At 43.8% G+C, this 22,064-nt stretch overlaps 2 protein-coding genes across 2 annotated transcripts in view; one reads left to right on the plus strand and one right to left on the minus strand.

Moving 5' to 3' along the window:
- T265_14154 (hypothetical protein) overlaps positions 1 to 22,064 on the plus strand; it is a gene marked incomplete at both ends in the record, with an annotated part of 113,017 nt that overhangs the window by 26,704 nt on the left and 64,249 nt on the right. Inside the window, 10 exons of the mRNA XM_009172256.1 lie at positions 1,098 to 1,367; positions 3,101 to 3,439; positions 5,850 to 6,026; positions 6,103 to 6,169; positions 7,506 to 7,547; positions 11,416 to 11,453; positions 13,473 to 13,576; positions 14,035 to 14,122; positions 19,833 to 19,921; positions 21,743 to 21,866. Of these exons, the coding sequence (XP_009170520.1) occupies positions 1,098 to 1,367; positions 3,101 to 3,439; positions 5,850 to 6,026; positions 6,103 to 6,169; positions 7,506 to 7,547; positions 11,416 to 11,453; positions 13,473 to 13,576; positions 14,035 to 14,122; positions 19,833 to 19,921; positions 21,743 to 21,866 (1,338 nt within the window). The remainder of the gene's footprint in view (positions 1 to 1,097; positions 1,368 to 3,100; positions 3,440 to 5,849; positions 6,027 to 6,102; positions 6,170 to 7,505; positions 7,548 to 11,415; positions 11,454 to 13,472; positions 13,577 to 14,034; positions 14,123 to 19,832; positions 19,922 to 21,742; positions 21,867 to 22,064) is intronic.
- Positions 18,637 to 22,064, minus strand: part of T265_06865 (hypothetical protein) — a gene marked incomplete at both ends in the record, with an annotated part of 44,560 nt that continues 41,132 nt past the window's right edge. Inside the window, one exon of the mRNA XM_009172247.1 lies at positions 18,637 to 18,715. Within this exon, the coding sequence (XP_009170511.1) occupies positions 18,637 to 18,715 (79 nt within the window). The remainder of the gene's footprint in view (positions 18,716 to 22,064) is intronic.

The raw sequence follows: 22,064 nt of genomic DNA on the forward strand, positions 1-22,064 counted from the left end.
AAGTAGAACATAAGGTTGACGGAAACCCGGGGACTGCGCCTACCTGATGAGCCCCAAGAAGGGCGAAACCGGTCGTTGGCTGTCGATGGATTTTCAGCAAACTTAGGAGTAGTACATCTCAAAACTGTAGGGAGTTTCGACCACCGAAGGTGACCTTTACCAAGGGTCATAATGATGAAAATCAACGCTGTTTGCAAAAACTGGTCAGTGTGCTCTTTATGAAACATACTCACTATGCAATTGTGTGATTGGTGTTATTGCCGTGTGCAGCCCGGTACTTGTGTATCTCATATTGTGTGCATGTTTATCACGTTATCCTGGGATTGGACTTTTATGTCACATTCGATCCGTTGTGGTTGATGCCTTGTTGATAAATTAGTCCCGACCAAATGATAGGTAACTCAGATGTGTCAGATATGTTGACGCACGGTGTCATGTGAATCACCACTGCTCCAAAACAGTACACATAACTGCAGGATATGGGTCTTACCAAACTGATTTGCTGTCCCTCTCGTAGTGCGTAGCGTGTGACCTGTTAGTCACCTTCCAATTTTATTATTCAGCTTGCTTTGTTGTCCACTGTTTGGAACCCATATTTTTCCGCTGGTTCGTCCCATGTAAACATTTGCAGTTAGTGCAACCATTCTTGTAGATAGTTTTTACGGTCAACAGGCTTAATCTTGTCTTTTATTCGAACTAGTTACCTCTGTCTTTTGTGATGTCCATTTGGAAGATGGTGCGGACGTTTCGACTGGAGAGTACGTAGCATATATTTACTTTTAGATGTGTGTTTTCGATGTGGGGTCCGCACAGTGTCCCTTGGTTCAGTCCTCGATCCGGCTGCTATATCTGGGTCGGGATGCTGAACCAAAGTTTCAGTGCAACACACTGGATAGCCTTTCTATCTGTGTTTGTTTAACATGAGTAACCTCTACTTCAGACGAAGTCGTGTTATTACAGGCCATATTCGCATACTAATTGCTTGGTGGGTGAGCAGAAGTAAAATTTAGCTGCTGATCTGACTGAGTTGGTTCATGTGGTAGGTAAAAATAAGGCTGTTTCGGTCATTTACCCAACTTCCCCCTTTTTCTGACCAGATAAGTCTCGTCTGTGAATCGAAGACTTGCCGAAGTAAAAACAACCAAGCTGCCGTCACATGCTACTCTACTGATTGTACCTTCCTTACCGGGAATCGGGCAATTCGTTTTTGTGATGCATGTCACACCCTGAGACACAGCTACGGGCAAGCCACTTCCAGTGCTTCTATTTCCAGCCGCACCGAGAGCAGAATGACCGCCAGCGAACCTTTGGGTAGGACACTTTCGACTACTGTAAGACCCAGACATTCAGGTCAGCATATTTACCAAGTGAGTCTGTGGTGTGCGGCTCTCAGCCTCTTGAGATTTTCCTCCTGAACAAAGGTCACTTATGGGGACTGGCAACGTTTACTAACAAGGACCGTTTTTGTTGCAGTGTGCTGACCAAACCTGTCTCACATTTACCTCTTTGTACGATGTAGTTACAAGAAATGAGTGAACAATCCAATCTTCTCTGAGTTAATTTTACGTATATTTTGGTGAGTTTTAGATATGGTAGTTAGTTTCACCACGGCCAACAACCCACTATATGTATTTCTGTATGAATCGAATCGATCGGTGTGTACACCTATTCGCAAACTAATTTAGTTTTAACTCGAGACTCAGCGGAATCCAGCTGAATATCTCGTTCATGGTGTTCTTCATTTTATTACTTCTGCAGCTCGAGTTAGTTTGAAGGTACGCTCCAATTATGATTCGTCGGGTTTGAATGTACCCCATCACCATTTTAAGGCACCCGATACTAAGAATATGCACGCTGAAACGCCTTCAGATCTTTGATCACAACTGCTAATGGTACACACTGGTGCCAAGAAATTCGCAATAATATGTTCATCAAACTGGTTTCGGGGATGCGAAAAGTTCTTCAGTCCCAGGCTACGTCCAAGCCACTAACTTGGTTTGAATATACAATAGGCATGCCGAGTTATCGTTTGCGAGGAGGGCTCCTGTCAATTTTGACGTGGAATAAACCGAAAGGCGTACAGCATACAACTCGGGAGAAGAGAAGGTAGGAGGCTGTGAAAAAACGCTCGCTCAGTAGCATCCTTTCGGTGCCTAACTGCCATACCACCAGAAGGGAGCATGAGGGCTGGGATACTGCCAGGTCTCCCAAGACTAAACAGGGGAAGTCGAGAGGTGGAGATCAGGTTCGAACCACGGATTTTCCGGTCAGTAAATTCGCGCCCTTGCCACTGAAAGTTTTATTGCCATGGGTATGACTCATTTCCGGACAGATAGTCCTCTTGACCATCCCTGTGCTTGAATAGAGATGCTGCGGACTAAGGCAAGAAGCTGCAATCAAGGGTTTCCGTGTTCCCAGTTTCTATACAAATTATCTGACCGACGTTTGAGGTATATTCACGTCGTATGCGTGATCTAGGTCAACTTTAGGCTGCTGCTTCACACATCGGAGTTTTCTTCAAATAAACTTATATGGCTTTAAGGCAGTGAGGCCTTAACACTGCTGTGGAGGTCAGATGATGATAATGAGCAGCGTTGTGATTTATCCTAGTCTTTCGTTAGTTTTGGGAAGTGTACATGGCTTTACTGTCAGAAAATTATTTAGCTATCCTGAATGCACTACAGCTCATGTTGCTACGCACTGACAGTCTTTTGTTTGCAAACGCTTCCTCATCAAGCACTATGTCGCAGTGGCATACTAGCTGAAAACCTTCTAAAAATCAGTCCACCACTTGTCTGCTGAACTTGCCTCTGGAATAATCACTTGCTCTCTTACGGCTCTGGATACCCAGTCCCAATGAAGAAACTTCTGAAGGACAACTTTGAACATAGGCTTCAACTCACTGTCATAAACAACCCTTTTGATTCTGTCTAGTTTCCACCAGATTACCGTTTTATCTCAACTTAATTCACGTTTGTTTCTGTCCGGATTCATTCGCCAATCGTGTCCACTAACTCTGCCCTATTCGTGTGGCACCCAGTTGATTGCATTTTTGAGCACTGTTCGTTTTTCCTTCCTATCAATCGGTTCCCTCGTCTAGATGTCCTTGCCTGATGTTTGGGATATGGCTTTGGACCTTCAGTCGAGTATGGTTGAAGCGATTGTTTCACTCACTCGGGAAACCATGCCCCGCTGGCGTCAGATTTTACTGGGTGGCGGAGATGTTTCTGACGACGGAAGCAATGTGCGAGCAGTTTCCGGACTAACATGTACCGGTCCAAATCCACCCGGAGGGCCGCCGAGTGGAAGTGATATGATGCTGCTTGGAGTGAACCCTCCGGGGACTGCCACCGGTCATGGTCTCTTGACGAGTACTGGAACAGGAATGCAAACTATGGGTATCACGCAGTGTTCACCTTATGCAGAATTCGGGCAAGGGGTACGTTTAAGAGGATCAGTTTGACTATGACTTCTAGTAAAATACTTTCACCAGGACATGGTGCGTAGTGATGGGAGTCCTCAAGATATAATGTACTTAAATGCTTGCCGCCCTACGATTTCTTCTGGCATTTGTTGCTTGTTTGTAGTTTGCCTGATAAAGCTGACAAACTGTCTTCAATTACTATTGGTGTAAGAACAACGTTTTCTAGCAGATTTCAGTTAGGCAGTGCAAAATCACGCGGTCTTTCAACCATTGAAATTTTTCCCTATCAGGGCTGCAAATGAAATAATCGTTGACTACTCTTTTTGAATAAGCTCATTATAGACATAGGAGAAAGGCGAACCAGTATCCTTTGCTGTGTGAAGGTGAGCTGAATGACGCTAGGCCACTGGTCTTACTTTGGATTTCTCAGTGTTTGCAGCTTATCTCAAGATGTCAGTGGAAATGCCCGCCTTTTTCGTATGCTTGCTAAGCAATGATTTGATGGAAAACCTTGAACTTTAAGGATGTAGATTTCTTAAAGCATCTAGTCAGCCTGCAGCCTGTTCGTGACTATGAGACGGGAATGTTTTTGAGGAGGCTCGTGTTACTGATAAACCCTGGGTAGGCTGAGGTGACCGTATCGTGCCGCTCAGCAACGTTGATCGCCTGTATGGATAGGGCGGAGGAGGTAAGGTTTGTGGAGCTTCTCAACAGGCCATAGCTCGGGTAGGCAGGCTTAAAGAGGCTATTGTTGCTGACTCTAAGGTACTGCCGTCGTTCTCAACATCAGTAGTTAGTTAGTATCATTTAACATGCAGAATTACCTTCATACAAGCTTTGCCGACAGGTTACCGCATGAGACTACATTTACAACCCAGCTCTTCGCCATTAACCTGTGTTTAGGTGCTGTCAAGTAATTCATATATCAAGTTTAACAATTGGCTACCACCTGGCTTCCTGGTTCGCCTTGAGCTCACCTTTTCCTTATTCAGTATGCTAGATATCATTATTTCAGAAAAATGGGAGACTGCCTCCTGAGCTTCCATATTCACCGCGAACAATTAGGCTGTTCGTCACCAGCCTCATGTCTGCCTAATACATGCGAAAAGCTCTACCATTTTGTATGAAATATTTGGAAATATAACACGGATATGCAACCATCCACATGGAGCATCCCTGTGACAGGAAAGAATAACTTGAGAATAAGTTTAGATTACACTACAACACCGTGACCGACCTCACCCGTGTAATTCTGAGCTTTAGATAGAACGCTTTTAATTTAGGGATAGCGACAGACATACGTTTTTCAACCATACATTTACTTTTATCACGCATGTCACGTGGAATTATGGCGAAGGTGGTATCCTACCTTCCGGAGCATGCCGATATAAATCAATGGTCACGAGTTATTTTTGCAGTGCTATGAGTAAATACCAATGCAAAGACTATCTGAATGAGCATACGCCCGCATTTATAGTGCTTATAACGGTGGTTTCCAGCGTTACGGGGACTGACCAACAGTTAGGGAACAGAATCTTGACCATAAGTTTAAGGTCAGATTAAGTGGTCTTTTACTTTGCATGGCGCCACGTGCTTATTAAATTTGGAACATTTTGTTATGCCTCGACTGCCCAGTCGCCCCTGTTAATTATAGCAGATGCATGCACAAGACGTTTATGCTGACGATATAATCCGTGTTGCTCCATGTATGGAGATCATTGGTGCAATTCTGCATAAGTAGTAGAAATGGCCCCATTATTTCCTTCGTCCTCAAGTCCAAGGGCTGCACACATTACGCCAAACATGTATGCCGTCCAGATATGCGTCCGGATGTAGGACGCCAACGGTCGATAAGTTGGTAAATAGCAGCACATTATCCAGTCTGTCATACGCCACGCCAAAACGGTAGCGATGAGTGAAGCGGTGATGGCCTGGCAGCCGAGCCACTGCATGGCTGAAAATTCTGCAATATCAAATACAGACTCAGGCTGAAATGAAATTAGATTGCAGAACGCGAGAGATATCTTGTTCAGATTGCAAACACCCAAATTTGACCGTTATGTGACGGCCTGCTCACCTGAGTGATGATTTGTCCATCCCTTCCATCCCTTCAAAGCCGAGGATTCTGTACCCCTCACCCTAGAAACTACACTCTTGGTAAATTTCTCCTCACTAACTGGTCACCACTGATTTTTACATTTTGCTCAGGCAAGTCTAAATTGAGCACACTCGCTTGTAACAACACCCATTGTGAACTTGACAGCAATTCCGAGTGTGACTTGTGAAGAAATTTTTAGGAACCTTGTTCTGATGCGTCATTGCTTGGCTGCGAACCCATATACAGCTTGTAATGCTTGTAATGAGTCATACTGAAACCGACTATTTCCGTACATCTGTTAAGGACTTCCTTCCCATCTGTCTGCAGGCGACAAGTGGATCCCGTGGAATCGCCGGACTGACTCCGACTGGCACGAACGCCAGCGGTGAGGTTGGTGAGCTTTCGCTGATCGGTCGATATACCGAGGAGGATCACAAGGTATTGGCTGTCTATGGGGCATTACTTGTGGGCGAAAAATGTTGGCCTCGGGAATTTCTCAATATTGTAAGTTGATTTTTTCGCGTCATCTCTGGCCTTCTATTATCTACTGAATTCACTCACCCTTTTACTGTGCATTTAGGAACTGCTCACGCGCATCACTGCAGGCATATTTAACTGGTTTCTGGACACAATCTATACGGCCGAAGGTGAGTACTATTCATTTTTATGGATGAGGGTTAGTTATATGACAGCATGCTGTTTGTAGAGAATGGGTGACCTACACGTAGGTGTAGGCTGTATATTATCATGGATGTTGTATCTCACAATGTTGTTACCAGTGAAGTAGATTTCATGTTGGACCGATTGCTGCAGTACTTATTTATTATTGTTCGGCGGTTCAGTTAGTTCACATAGGACTGTATACCTGTGCTTGCGTATCCCGGGACCTTCAGAATAGCGAGCTTGTGATTGGAGGAAGAAAACCGACATTTCGAGGGCTGCATACATATCAAGGTGTGTGTAGACTAGATTCTGCAGTGTCACTGACAAGGCCGGTCAAAAGCCTGGGAAATGGACCCTTTCGAGATCTATTCGTGAATTGAAATGCACTCCAGTACAGTACCTGTTCCGTGAGGAAGGTGAACCAGCATCCAGGAGATAATTTTAGAGTGTCTTGATCTTCGTCGCTGCCTTCTTCAAGGAAGAATAGTTGACACTTTCCAGTTTCCCAAGAGGAGAGTCCACAATGTAAACACCTTATGCCATTGAATCATGCATTAATGCTCTGTCACTCGAAAGAGTTCATGTTAAAACACAACTGATTTTATCCAACTGAGCCTGATCCAACTAACCATTTGATATGCACGCGCCACTATTCATTGGAATATCCTTCAGGTAAAATACCGACTGAAAGTAATGAGCCTAAATGTTGGAATGCAGCACAGCATTTCACAATTTCCTAGTGATCATTGTTGTTTTCAGTGTCATACAAGAACATACTTTTTTTGATAATTTGCCGTGCTTAACGGCTGTTATTCCTGTGTAGAGAGGTGAAAAACCACTAGTTCCCGATGACGTTCGTGCTGGAAACCGTTGCGGTTATCCGGCTTAATCATGTTGCATTTTTATTTAGATTACGGATTTTCAAGCGTATTAAGTATCTGGGATGTTCTGTCCAATGAGGGCATGACCTCACCGAGGACACCCCCTTGAATCCCATGATGTTTATTGAAAGGGGTTGCTGTTCGAAGGTTGTGTTTAGGTTTAAAGTTTGCAGGGTGGACAGTGCAGCTGGTGACTCGAATACCCTAAAGCTCTACTGGATGCATCAAAGCATGGGTTTATGCTTGTGTAGATGGATTCGTACTTTTCCACCAAACCCATCGGCTTGAATATGTTTGGATGCAAACCGTATCTGTGGAGTATTCGGTAACTTGGGGGAAGGTAACAATATGGTTACAGTCCTAATGCAGACTAACCGGACATTTCACAATTTTAAGCTGTATCCGTTCAGTTCCCTTTGTTCTCGTAATCCTTTTCCAGCCGGCTCCGGTTACGATGTGCGAGGAACATTTAGACAACGATGTAATTGAAATGGCCATTTTTGTCCTCTATTTTTGGTGAATTTGTTCGTCTTTATTCGGTACACCGCCTATATTTTCGTGACTTCTGATGCGCGCTTTACACATTTGGTGACACGCGAAATTTGTTCCCCACGCTCATGCTTTTTCTGTTCACACGGCTCAAAGGTTATGGCCTCCAAAATGAATGCACGTTACCTGTTGTCTGCACCACACCTGTTCATTGCATGAATGCGGATGTTGTCGAGTCATATATTACGACAGCGAGCATTTCTTGACCAGCAACAGAGTACTTTCCACTGAAGATACCGTCATCGGTTTAGAACCACGTCTCTGTGATATGTTTTTGCCTTGACTACCAACTGAATTAACAGTCTGACCACCAGAACAGTGTTCATCCGTCTATCTATCTTAAACCGATTTATATTATTAGGTGTGGATAGTGACTTTCCACTAAAATAATCGGTTGGTTAGGTAGCTGATACATATATCACCGTAACTGAGCTTTTTGAGGACGAGTTGTTACATTCTCACGTTCATCTATATTCTGCATGCAAGTGAATGAACGGAACATTTCACCACACGTTTTCAAAACAATAATGGCTCAGTCCCAGTAGGCCATCTATCCGATCACAGTATTCGCACAATGTCGCATAGGACACCTGAGTGCTCAATTTGGCTGGAACTCTTAACGTAAAAAACCTCCAGACAACTTGTGGCACGAGTCCGGGAACACCAGCAGCACGCAATGTTCGTCCCGTTATAGCTGAACAAATCCAAAAACTCAGTCGTCAGTAAGCTACCGAGTTACAGTGGTTCCAACTGCTACAACATCATTCACTAAGAATAAAGAGTACAAGGGACTCATGGCCACGTGTTAGGGACAATGGTCTAATCAGTTCGCTGACATTTCCCATTCCTATATGTTGCAGGAGCTACACAGAGGAGGCAATAGCTTTCATACTGCGCAGCATAGCTATTTCTGTCAGGGCCACTAGCCGTTCGGTCGTCCGGTCCCCGGGTCGCCTTCTGATGAGACTTGGAGACTAGCGTGACCGGGTTGACTAGTCATGGACTGACCCCCGGAGTTGTTCCCACCCCAGACTTGGCTGGGTGAAGGTACCGCGAGACAGCTGGTCCTCCTCTAGCGTAATCTACTGGGTCTGTCCAGTTAATTTTCCTTGAAAGCCGTCCAGCATACCACGGCATTACTGATCTTTTGTTTCTACAACGCCCACGTAATGCTTCGGAAGTGCCGATGGTCAAACATCGGGAGTCTTCGAAAATATTGTGCGCACAGCGGCCACGTTTACCTATAAAGTACGGCGGATTGAAACACAAATCCTTGACATTAAAAATAATGTTGTGGTGGTACAAATGCCTAGGACTGACAAGTTTTTCTGGCCTTCCAGGAGAGTGATTCTATCCTTGGCTAGTTCGCCGGGACCTATTTTGCTGAACGGATAGACGAACCTAGCTACCGCATCAGTCGGTTCATCTGCATGTACGGGCTTTGGGCTGGATCACACCCGATCTTGTAGTGACATTTTGCACTCTTCATGCCTGAGGCGCTTACTGAACCGCGCAGCACAATTATTCAGGTTATCTAAAATGGTTTGAATTCCCAAAGGGCCTGAACCAGTAAAATCATTGTTGTCAGCGTGCTCAATGTCTGTGAACGAACGTTCAAGAGTATTTCGATCCGAGAAGTGTCAGAAACGGGTAGAGTAGACTCAGACGGTAAGCTGAAGGAAAACAGTGACAGAAAAAGCTCTTGCCTGACTCCCTTGAATCTGGTGAAGGTCCGAGACTGACTCAAAAGTCCGAACTTCGAAGTTACAATTGTTCGACTTTTCTTGAGGAAACCTTTCCAGAACCGGTGACTCGATGGTCTGACCAACTTGGTTGTGGGAGGCTGGCTTGATCAGAGAACACAGAGAATAAAGAATAGATGCCTAATTTTTGATGCCACTGCGCACAGCAGATGCGTTTGAAGCTGTATTGGTCCCATGACAAGTTTTATTTATTATTCGACCGTATTGTATTATTTTCCAGCGGTCACGGTCAAGCCTTGGGTGATCAAAGTGTTCCGTTTTTAAGGCCGACCTTTCCCAACCCGTCTTTCTTTGGTGGAAGGCACCGTCGTTGCTTCCATAACTATGGATATACGGGCCGCCTAGAAACACACCAAAACCTTCAAATTTCCATCACAGGGGACAGTGGGTTTAAGCCCTCTAGTCAGCAGTGGTTACAACACTGACCATGTGGAAATTCCCTTCCTGCTTTATCTCTTTCTGCCTGAGGTGAAGATCGTACCTGAACCTCCAATCAACCTACATATTCTAACGCTAGCCGCGAATGATGCCAACTGATGACTAAAGTTATGCGCCTTATTTCTCTTCGTAATAAGCTTTCGATGAACTGTTCATGATAAAGATGAGCTTTAGTCATCGAGCCGTTGGTTTACACCATATAACCCACCGCGGTACCTCTCCAAACAGCCCAGCCATTGAACTTTACTCTTACACGGATCTCAAGTCTTTTCACTCTATCCAGGTCGTCTGCGGTTGTGAAATTTAAGGTCATTGTTTCCTGACTTTTTCTCTCTAGGCTCGTCGACGAATTCTGTCACGTAACCTTTTCAACGACTTGGAGTGCGCTTTGAATTTTAGTTTTTCTTTTCAAATGAGGATCCTATGGTGCTCACCTAGACCATTAAAGTTGAGTATTGTTCGCACACAGTACGTGTGCATTGTTTACAAATCTTGATTCCCGTTATCTCACTCACTGCTGTCAGGCTTAGGAACCCGTCCTTCACAAATAATAGAGGCATGTGTTGTTTTGACCCATTATTTTGTTGACATAACTCATGGACGACATCCAGCACCAGTAGGTTGGTGTTCCTCTTGAGCTTAAGGCCCGGGACATAGCGCATCGGGAAAAACCAAGTGAGAACAACTCGAAGTCAGAGTGATCTGTTTATCGAAAACGCAATAAATTCAGACACTGGACTTGTGATTTAAATTGTAAACATATTCATATATCAATTATACGGGCTGGAACAATCAGGGCACTCATAAGTAACCACATCTAACCAGAGGTCACAAGGCAAAGCATTCACGGATCTGGTACCTTATGACTTCTCTATTACCACCGTGTAAACTCTGAATGGTGTAGCAGCATCGATGTAGGCACTGATATTTTACAGCCCCTCAGCGATCATGGGAAATAAATACCAATCCACCAGGCTCTTTCTAAGGCGCCAATAACTCCAAACGTCCTATCAGACAACTGAAATGCACTCAATGCGGGTCCTTCTGTCCCTGATTCACTTGGTTCCTTGATATTATGTGGAGGTTCATATCAACATGCATTTAATAGTAGATTCAGGTCTTTTATCAGAATCTCCCTAACTAAGCAGTCTTTGTAAACAGTGGCATGCATTGGGAAAATACGCTGATGTCTAGTTTGAATAGTGTAGTTTGTGTATAAAATAACGCTGGTTGTGTGACAAGCATCAGAGATTTCTCCAACACTTTTCCATCATCAGCATCAACAGCAACTTGCACGTGAGAAGCTTCTTGTAGTTGATTTGAATAAAGGCAAATAGCACAAAGGGGAAGAGAATGAGGGGGGCAGCTGACAAGTTACCACAAAACCTGAGATATCGCCAAAAACTCAACCAAGCTTAGATCACTAATAGCACCAAGCGTAAGGTTAGCCATTCAGCTCTTCGTGTGTCTTACAGTGCCACCGATCTTTGCATCTTTGCATGTTTGCGCCGCGCATGCTCATATCATCTGACGCTGACCCCCTGGAATCATTGGGTTCATGTGACCTCTGCTAAAGATAACCTCTTTTCACCCCTACAGATGAAGTAGGGGACTTGCTTGAAAAAGTTAAAAGTGAGGTAAGTCGATCGATTCCCTTTCACATATGAGAGTGAATTTAAGTATTTGTTTTTAATCAGGATGTTTCATTGGACTTCTTAATAAGTTTTTTTACAAGTACATCTCCACGTTGTGCCACACTGTACTTCACAAGAAACAGATTAATACGTGCAAGGTGATACATTTATTGGTTTGACAGCTGTCTTTGTAGATGCATGCCAATCGATTAGTTTACGTGAGATTCTCAAATATGTGCCCAGTAGGTGGACGCATTCAAAGACTTCATTCGTACAGCTTCACATTTCGTAAACTCCAGTGGTTATATCGCACTTATGATGGTGTTGATTTTTTCTGAGGTTCATTAGAGTTTTGTTTGAACAGAACATCTTTGTTACCCAACGGGCTAGGTAGTTTAGGTTCCCGCTGTTTGGAGGACTTGTTTTCTGATATATCGTCTCCGAAAGAAGCCTAGTAGAGTCTTCATCTACCCTCAAATTTGTCATAATCTCAATTGGACAGCCATGAACTTCACAACCAAATATGTGACGAGGTGATATGGACAGCCCAAACAGACCTTGCGTAATTATCCTCCCTCTGAAATGAACACTACCCTCGTACTGCTTTCATTTTAAGTTAGATAGTCCCAAGGTAACATTTCTGATGCCGCATTTTGCAGCTTGCCTGCTCCTTCAGCGCTAGCATTTTCTGTAAACATTCCTGATTGCACATATTCCGCAAATGATAGCTACGTTGTGGATGAAAATGGTTAATTGATAAATAAATTTTTCATGAAATCCTTCGTTATTTGATCACTCGGTGGTTATTCCACCGCTTAATGTGAGCATAGTTTGGTTGGATAGCTATGAAATAACTACCAAAGGCCGGTAATCTAATGGGTCTTTCGCGGTGAAACAAACGGGAAATGTAGACAAATGATGCAGGAATTACCGCGAAGTACCCACAATTGACCATATTATTTTGGTAGACGGATGTTAAGTAGCTATGAATCAACCATTAGCTCGCAGACTTATCTTATTTAGATTACGAATAACTAACCACAAGTAGCGGGTTAAACATAACTAATTGACCTATGCACTATATGGTGGTTAAACGGTAGCTGGCTTGCGTGGAAATGACCAAGCATATGGTTTGTTATTCGATTGTTAAATAACTGTCCAGTTCTCGTCGAGTGTCTGTTTTATGGACAAATGGCTGTTATTTCACCACGAGTGATGAGTAGAATACGGTTAGACAGGTATTAGTTACCCATAATCCCGGAGACGTGTCGTGTTAGCGTAACCGTTGGGTGACTTCGTGACAGTTATTTTGTGGGTATTTCACGGTTATTCCACCACGAGTCACCGGTTGAGTAACCATGAAACACCCTTGCAGTATCTCGTGGGTTCAGTGACACAAAGACACCAAAAAATAATTACTGTTGTTAGTTGTCTTCCTGGTATATATCCACAAAACAACGTGAAATAAAATAATCACTATGAAATGATGGCTGCTTTGACATGCGCCGACAGGGAATAACCACAGTGGCACCAACATTGCATAGTCCTTAGAGATCACTTACTTGTGTCCTGTTCTCAACAGGAGTCAAAACGTCATTCGCTTAAACCAGTAACTGAACGGGGTATGTCAATCAAACATCCCCTTATAAACGACGAAGAAGTACATTTGGTAAGGTAGGAACGAAGGCTGATTTTGAAGCCATCATTCGACTAGGTTAACTAATTTACGGAGGTATCGAACAGTTAGGAAGCTAGGCATATTCACGTCGCCCAGAACTGCCACATGGCCCTTGAACTCCTTGCAATTACTTAAAGGTGGTCCAATTTGTGACATTCTGGGGCTGAAGTCACTCTTCTGGTATTAAAATGAACAATTCTGCGGATTTAGGCGATGACCTCTCTATAGGTTGAAAATAATGTGGTTTCTGTAGCTACATGAGTTTCAGAAATATCACTGTTTACCTTGAACAACCGCTTTCCATAGCAAGTCGTTAATTGTTCTTTGAAACAAATTATTTTCAGTACATCTTGAAGTGGATACAAGAAGTGCAACGACTTCATCCAGAAGCCATCTTTGCCGTCTTGCTCCCGCATCCTCTCGAACATGCTCGTGTTGGAAGCTGTTGGTATGTTTCTTATTGCCATCATATAAACTGCGCGTTTGAGTGAACGGTTTTGATGTGTGTGACTGTCATTCCGCTGTCGGATGATGTGCTGTGTATCGCTTGCCTGTGACATCGCACTGTTCTTCCAACGGACCGGTTAACTTGAGGGATGCCTTATTTACAATGGTCCATTTTTTTCGCTATCCTCACTGGACTGCGCAGCTAACCTCTGATTTGTCAACACTACTTGTTCGTTTGCAACGGAAGTCAACTTCCTTATTTTTATTCGCTTTTCATCTTTTGAACAGTACTGCGCTTCATTCATCAGTTGTCTTCTGCAGCTACTATGAACTTAGTGGTCATAACCGTTTCGCCTGCGTGTTAACCGGAGGCTTGTTGAGCGGGCAGTTATTTATGCATTTCTTCCCAAATGTCGCCACAGTAACCATGATTTATTTATTTCTTCGTTCCCTTTTAAGGGATGCCCTCTGTGATCGTACCACACAGGTGAAGCACGGCCTCAGTCGCATTGGCAGCCTCATTCCGTATGATATCGTCACGTTTGAGGTTAGTGTCACTGTACTGACCTGATGTGTGCACTGTGTTGGCACTATTCGATTCCGAATCGGCTCTGAAGGTCCGTTGGCCTTCGATGTCTCGCGAATTTACGATTTCATCGTAGCACGATATTGCGTCGTTACAGTTTCTTTCAGGCAATGTTTCGAATTAGGCTAGGCTAGACAACTGGAAATCCTGGTTTGTTACACAGCTATTCGGAACCAATGGAATCCACTTCAGAAAGTTACTTGGTCGATTGTTGAGTTTCCACTGATTTTTCGTGACCACCCATTTACCACCCGTTTAAGTTTACATCCACCATTCGGCTGTAAAATACTTTCACGTTTAGATTTATCTGTTTTTCCCATGCTGATAGCCTGTTTTATCGGTTATTTCTTGTCATTCATGTAGACTCCGTTAGCGTTGCAAACTGTTAGTCTGTTGGACCTAATATACTCAATGGCCTGCATACTATTCGTCCAAAAATGTCCATAGATCGCTGAATACTGTCTTACACACGAAAGCTGGTAGTATTTTCCTAGGGTTGTTTGGTAACGATATTTGGTCAACTGGACTGAAGACCTGCTGTGGCCTTGTTCCTTGGTCTATTCTCCTTAGCTGCGGTCTTCCGAGCGCACTGACATGAGCCCGTCATCCGCTGTCGTCCCACACCGAATGCTGAGGCTTTTTTCCGTCTGAATGCACTCGTCATTTGTGGATCCAATTGGGTATTTGGCACAATCCGGTTGGGAGATCAGGTTTTCCGCGGTCAGCCAGAAGGTCCCCCTCTCTTTCATAAATAAAAACACCGGATATCACCGCCCAAAACATCGCACTGTGTACACGTCTAAGTAGCCGGAACTGTAACAGGCGAGTGGTTGAAAAGCCCATCAACGAGGGCGTGACGGAGGGCACTATGCCTACACTCTCACGGGTCCGGGAGCGAGGTGTACTAATTGCAAAAAGCCCACTATGGCGCAGGCCCACTAAAGTCAGATTGATTGACAGCATGACGACTACGCACGCAGACAGGGCTGGAATCCCATCCACACCACCCGTTAGACTGCCGACGGGACACAGGCCACACGGTCGAATCGCAGTGCGCTCAGGATGAAAGTGGAGCTGTGCTTCATGGCTGGCGAATTCCGGGAGACATCTTCCAAGGGAGGTTTGTATACTGAGTGCACTATTAAAGTGGATTCGGTACGCCCAAAACTAATGCAGAAGTGCCGAGAGGTGCGCAGAGCCCAATAAACCACTTTATTGACCCAGCAAATAACTGTGATTGCTCTGTACTTGGCATTCGCGGTGTGTTATGCTCAATGATTGCAGTCTTAGTAATAATTGACGAGCTATCTACAGATAGCAACACATGGTTATTGCATTTTACTGGGGGGGGGGGCAATATTCCCATTTTCGTTAGCGTGGGTGGACAAGGTAAACGCCTATGCCTACAGGGATTTTGGAATAAGCTCCAGCCGCGTTGCAGCGAAAGTCGTTTAATCAGTTTTTTGTCTAGTGTGTTTTCACCTGGACCACTGTATTATTAAATGTTAAACAGACTTCGCTGTTTTTAACTGTAGGCACATCCAATGAGTGCTTTGAGTTTCTCAGAATCCTAGACAATAAAATGAGGAGGGCCCCTGGCTGGATGAGAGACTTCATGGGAGAAGGTGGCGTTGAACGATGACGAGAATTCCAGCTAAACGGTCAATATGTCTGAGTTTGCTATTTGCACACTATGAAGACCGAAGGGGGAAGATACAGTAGCCGAATTCATAACGAAAGATTTCTATGGTTTGGTTGCTTCAAATGAACTCATTCGCGTTTGCGCTTCATTGTGGGGGGCTGTGAACAATGTTGAAAGGGCACGAATCCAGCATGTTTGTTTTGGGTACCGCGATAGGTTTCCGAGTCGGAATCTGCCCTTGTTGCCCCGTGAGGTACGTAATAGACTGAGTGCAGCGGATTTTACTCAAGCAGCTTACACTATAAGAGGCTTGCTTGAATTTATTGTGACTGGCTGACATCCAATGAGGACAATAAAAGAGGTTTGGGGTGACATGGATGTGCTGCTGCCTGTGAGTCTGTGGATTCGAATAAAGTTTGAAGGACTATAGTCCGTGGGTTAACTCACGTCCGACCTAAACATAGTGGCATCACGGTGAGTACTGATATTGCGTTAAAATGAGACATTCGTCTCAACCTTCAGTTCTTCTTTGTTTCGATGATACCTCGATCTTTGTGCACAATGCCGTAAAACCATACATGCCGGGGCTGTCCAAGTTGGACCACTTTGGTTGTGGTGGATATCTTGGCGACGCAGATGCGTTGGTGATCATTTTGTTAGGAATTTGGCTGAACGTATCTCGACTTGTCCGCTGGAAGCTAAGCAGAATGATAGCGCTAGTCCTCCTCAGGTCCATCCATAGTGATACATTTGTAGGTTGATGAAGGTACACTTAGAGAATTGTGAATGGATGTTTTTTAATTGTATGAGGCAAAAACATACGTTCCGGGTTAGTAAGGACACCCTAGTGACCGTATCGACATAATGAGCCAATTTCGGGCTTTTGGTTATGACAAACCCTATTGTTTTATTGCGTAAACACGTTCAGGTTGGTCACTTTGTTTTTCCAATCAGTCATCACCCAAAATAATTAGAAAAAAGTTGGGAGGAATTCTGAGCTAAGTTTAGAATAAGGTAGCTTTTTTACTGGACCATTTTGTACCACTTGCAAATCAGAATTAGCTAGCTGTTGTCCATGCTTTGAACACTTACTACGAAGCATTCCGGTAAATATCAACTAATAATTCTTTACATCGCTACATTGATTGGCTACATGGAAATGAGTACGGCATAGTCTGTTTCACTTATCCACGAACCCAGTGCTTCATGTGAGGTTATTCTTCGTCCGACAACAACGATAGTGAATTTGACAGTATTTCAGCCCGCCTTATCTAATTTGTTCGAGCTGATTCCCATGCAAACTCCTTCTGAATGACAAAGAATCTTTTCATGAATACAATCATTTGTATATGAAATTGGTTCTCACGGGAGGCTCAACTGAATCTCTCGTTTATGATGTTCTTCAAGTGAATGTGCTGCACAAAGGCCATCTCACGTTTCAGTTGGCACCATATTCGAGATATCACAGTATATAAATGATCTTACTGATATAATAGAGCATGGAGTGAAATTTCACAGGTCAGTGAACAGCGCGTTTGAAATGCACACCAGCGCCATGTTTGCACAAGAGCACATGGCCCTCACATTCTCCATAGTCGACGGGATTCACTTTTTACACTCGTTCATGATATACAACTGTAACTCTCAAAGGCCCCGTAGACATACCATTTCAAATAGCCCTAAAAGAGGAAGTCAGAGGGATTCAGATCTGCCGATCTGACTGGCAAGTCTAACGGCTTTTCCTGACTGATCCACCCATCCCCAAAGTTTCGCTGAAGTATTTCCGTACACTACCGGCCTAGTGCATTGAGACACCATTTTTTGGAAACAAATGCCTTTGAACTGAGTAGGCTCCCTCACCTACGAAACTGAGCAGTATTGAAGCAGCGTATCATATGATGACAACACTTACCATTCATAATATCTGGACAGAAAAAACGGTCTGATCATTTTTGTGCCAAGGATTTCAGCTTAATCCTTTGTTGAATGAGGAAGGGCCAGTAGCGATCCTAATAGGAAGTTTGTTAAATTTGTTATTCAGGCTAAAAACGACCTCATCAATAAACACGGTGGAAAACAACTCGTTTCCCCAAATCATTCTGAAGCGACTGTTAGACCTTCGAATTCGGTGCCTCTTTCTTATCTTATGCACTGCCTACCTCGAGTTGTTGGACTTCTGAAAACTACTCTGTATGATCTGTTGGGAACTTCCACCCAATTCTTGGAGAACTTCATGTGAAGAAGAATCGTTGGTGGAACTGCGTGGTCCGTCTGATTTCTTTCCTGAGTCTACGCTGCCCATGGGTCGGTATTTTCACCACTGCGGTAATTGCATTGAACCAGCGTGTAGTCTCATTTTCGCTGTAACTACCTCCTTCGTGCGACATCCCTGTTTGCACTCGCTGGTCCAGTGTTAGATGACAAATTTAGAGGTTAGATACTAGGTCAGGAGATCCATCTATTGCATATGTCCGGTGTGACCAACGGCCTCCGGCGTGGTAATTTGTTTCGAGACGCCTCAATGCGCGTCGATTTAGTGGGGGGGGGGGGATAAACCTCTTGTCCAGGTGCGCAGTCGTCATGCCAACGGGAGTCACCTGACCACCGCTCAGCTGAGTTTCAGTCTTGTCACAGTGGGCTTGTCGCAGTTAGTCGACCTCGTTTCCTGACTTGTGAGAAATCGGGTTCAAAACTCAGTTGCCACGTGCGGACTGAAGCATTTGTTTTCAAGCCATCCGTTAATGTTCTGCTTATTGAATCATGGGCACAACGCGATGTCTGAGTTGTGTGCATCGGTAGTTTGAAAACAAGTACTGAATTGACCTTAGACATATCATATGCACGCTGCTGCGTCAGGAGGTGCCTTGGTGGTAAAGTTTACCACGTCAGTCTTTTCCGAGTTTCGTGCGATTCTGAAAGGCGGTGAAACGTAAATTTGTCAACGATACATCTATGCAGCGTCTCCGAATAAGCCGTCAGCTTATATACCGGTTTTTGGTTCGATGATATATATATATATGTCGTTCGGGGTTGTTTGGAGTGACAAGGCCAGCACAGAACTTTGGCATAGAGGTCAGGAAAAATAATGAACTAGGAATTGTTCAGGGTATCGTTCGTGCATGCAGCGGCCATCACGGTATGGGCTCCTATATAGGCATCGCTGTCGTCCGAAATGTTCCGTCTTCCTGGAGCGGCTGTTCGGACTTATCCATAATAAACGAAAGGAACACTCGACTGAAGTTTCGTTCTCCTCAGCGTTCGGCAGCAATATACACCCTTGATCGTGCAAGGATTTAAGTGCTGGACCTCTGACGCACGGGACCCGCGTGTCATCAGGCCGAACGAACCTGACTTATCACACTCAAACAGATGAAGCTAACCAAGAGCTCCCAAACGGCTCTTGGGTGATCAAGGAATACAACTTTCCTGGTGGACTGTTCTTCGGGTTAAATTGAGCTTCACCTCTATCGGATTAGTGTTTTGCGCAGTAGAGAGGGAGACTGTACCCTCGATGCACGTAATTTACCTGCTTCAGCACAATAGAGAACCGTAATTTAGAATCGCTTGGTGCGAGCTAACAACAGGTTTTCAATGAAGAGGTCAATAAAAGTATAGGGTAAGAAAGCGACCCAGGTCCCTGCTCGATACTTCCAAATACCTCCATGTGCACATCACCAGTTGGTGACGTTTGTTCAACAGGTGATATACTGCCACATCACTCATGTCTAAACAATAGCCTGCAGGCCTTATAACATGTGAACAAGAGAAACAAATGCACTTCGATTCCAATACGACTAATAGCTTGCTGAATGGGTTTGCAACGGGGATATGTTCCCCCGAGGTGAGGATTGCTGACGTGACTTTCGTACCTTCATGGTTTTTGAAATCATAGCAACCGTTATCGATCGGATAACTTCTTGCAGAGCTTTTTTCGGAGCCATTGGTGTTCGAACCGGTATCGTGTCTGTATCAGCTAGCATATTAAGTTAGATAATTTGGATAAGGTGTAACATTTTGTGATTTTTACAGACCTGGGACTTTGTGATGCCTTATTGGCTTGAATCCATAAGAACCGAAGTGCCGCGTTCAGATTACTTGGAGCTGGAAATCCTATTGAAGTGAGTTTCTATTTATTATTTATTGTTTTTATGAATTTGCATCAATTTATCTAACCAGGTCGAATTAATGTGAGAAGCTCTTTTAAGGTTGTCCTGTTTTTCCGTAATTATATTTGTTCTCATTCAACTTATGACGTTGGAGATTTCAACGCGAATAAAAACAAACGGTCACTGAATATGTGACTAACTTTAATTTGGCACACACAGAATGCATGTTGAATGCTGAAAAATTGGATTACGATATCAATGACTTTGCGGACAAACTGGACAAATCAACACATTTCGAGTACGCGATGTTGAACAACTGACAAAATTTCCAGATGTGTGCGAACACACTACTGATTGCTATTAGTATATGGTTTCTGGTAAAATCACGGCTGATTTGATATGTTGTGGTTAATCGCAAACTTCCAACCATCTTACAGGGCAGTTATCGAACGACTGGCATCCTATTCACATTGTGTAAACAAACAAATTACCATCAGTATTAGACAAACGGACCACAAGATGAACAAAATAGATTTAGTTGTGAATCATGAGAGACAAAGTAACGAAGTTTTTCCCGGAGATGGGTTTTCAAGACTTGAGCGTCACTTAAGAATGGGGGAAGTGAACGAAAGTCGCAGTGGAAGTGTAATCAAATTACCATACCATTCTGAAGTAGTTACAAAACGAAAGCAGACAATCGGAATACAAACTGGCTGAAAGGTTGCTTACTATGGATTGACAAGCGCATCTTACAGTATCTTGAACTACACACAAGGTATTAGTCCCTCATTTTATAGACAAAGGGCCGTGAGTACGGTAGCCGGGTTTTCCTGAATCTCTCAAGCAGTCCTTTCATCTAACGCATTGGTGGGCTTTTGGATTATATCTCACTGAGTTCACTGTGCGGACCACCTCCTCCAGCTTGATGATTGCTTGACACGTATTACGTGTGACTAAGCTACATCAGCCTAGCGTTGTGGTTGCTGGCTCCAAACTTCAGATCTGGTACGTCACCAGGACGAACAAAGAGAACCTGCGAGTTGAACATCAATGGGCATTACAGAGGCTTGACGCCGCACTTTCAGTGAGGAATTAATTTTCCATCTTATGAAGTTTTTGGAACATGTTATGACCTCTAACCTCATCAGTACACAACTGTTGGTGTTGCGTTCTTGCATATTTTCCGACGAAAGAAACGCTTCACATATCTTGCTGGTGAACACCTGTTTATTCAGTCTTGTACCGGCAATTCAAAGGGCTCGACGATCCTCCCAGTTTCCTACCAATTGTTATTATTAAAACACACTCCAAAATCCGTTTTACCCAAATAGCAGTGGTTGATGAAAGGTACTCAGCTATGGAACAAACCGATCAACTTTCTTGATCACTTTATCACTTATTACCCATTGCGTACTCTTGAATTCATCCTAATACCAAGGTTAAAGTATCCTTCAATTCTTCATTAGTGGAACAAATTGGGCAACATTTCAAGACGTTTACAAGCAGCTAAGCTGAAGGCATCCATGTGAGATTTTGAACTCAGAGCGCTGAGGCGGAAGCGATGTAATCAGGTGGAGTGTTCGTCACAAATGGACCCGTTCATAATATGCTATTTTTATGCTAATTCCGTTTCCTATGTTCATTCCCACCTCACATCACAGGTGTTTTAGTAATGAAATTACAAGTCGCAAGATGTCAAAATATCGTTCCAACCTAAATGATTGTTTTCCCCGTAAAAACTGTGGACCGAGCATTTCCCCGATCTGAACTAACCTTGAATGAACTCGATTGCTGCTGGTCTCTACACATCACTCTTTGTTTTTGTTTGCACAGGAAAATTTTCGATGCCACTGCCGGACCGTTCCCGTTCCTGCCACAAAAGGTCTATCACTTTGCAGCCGAACGCTTCATCAGCACACCCCCATCTGTGCAAGATCAGGCTCTTGCTTGGTTAGAGGTTAGTTTTTGCGATGGTGCTATTATTACGCGTATAACTATACTATACTATACTATACTATACTATACTATACTATACTATACTATACTATACTATACTATACTATACTATACTATACTATACTATACTATACTATACTATACTATACTATACTATACTATACTATACTATACTATACTATACTATACTATACTATAC

The sequence above is a fragment of the Opisthorchis viverrini genome, assembly GCF_000715545.1.
Source record: "Opisthorchis viverrini unplaced genomic scaffold opera_v5_148, whole genome shotgun sequence".
Lineage (NCBI taxonomy): Eukaryota > Metazoa > Platyhelminthes > Trematoda > Opisthorchiida > Opisthorchiidae > Opisthorchis > Opisthorchis viverrini.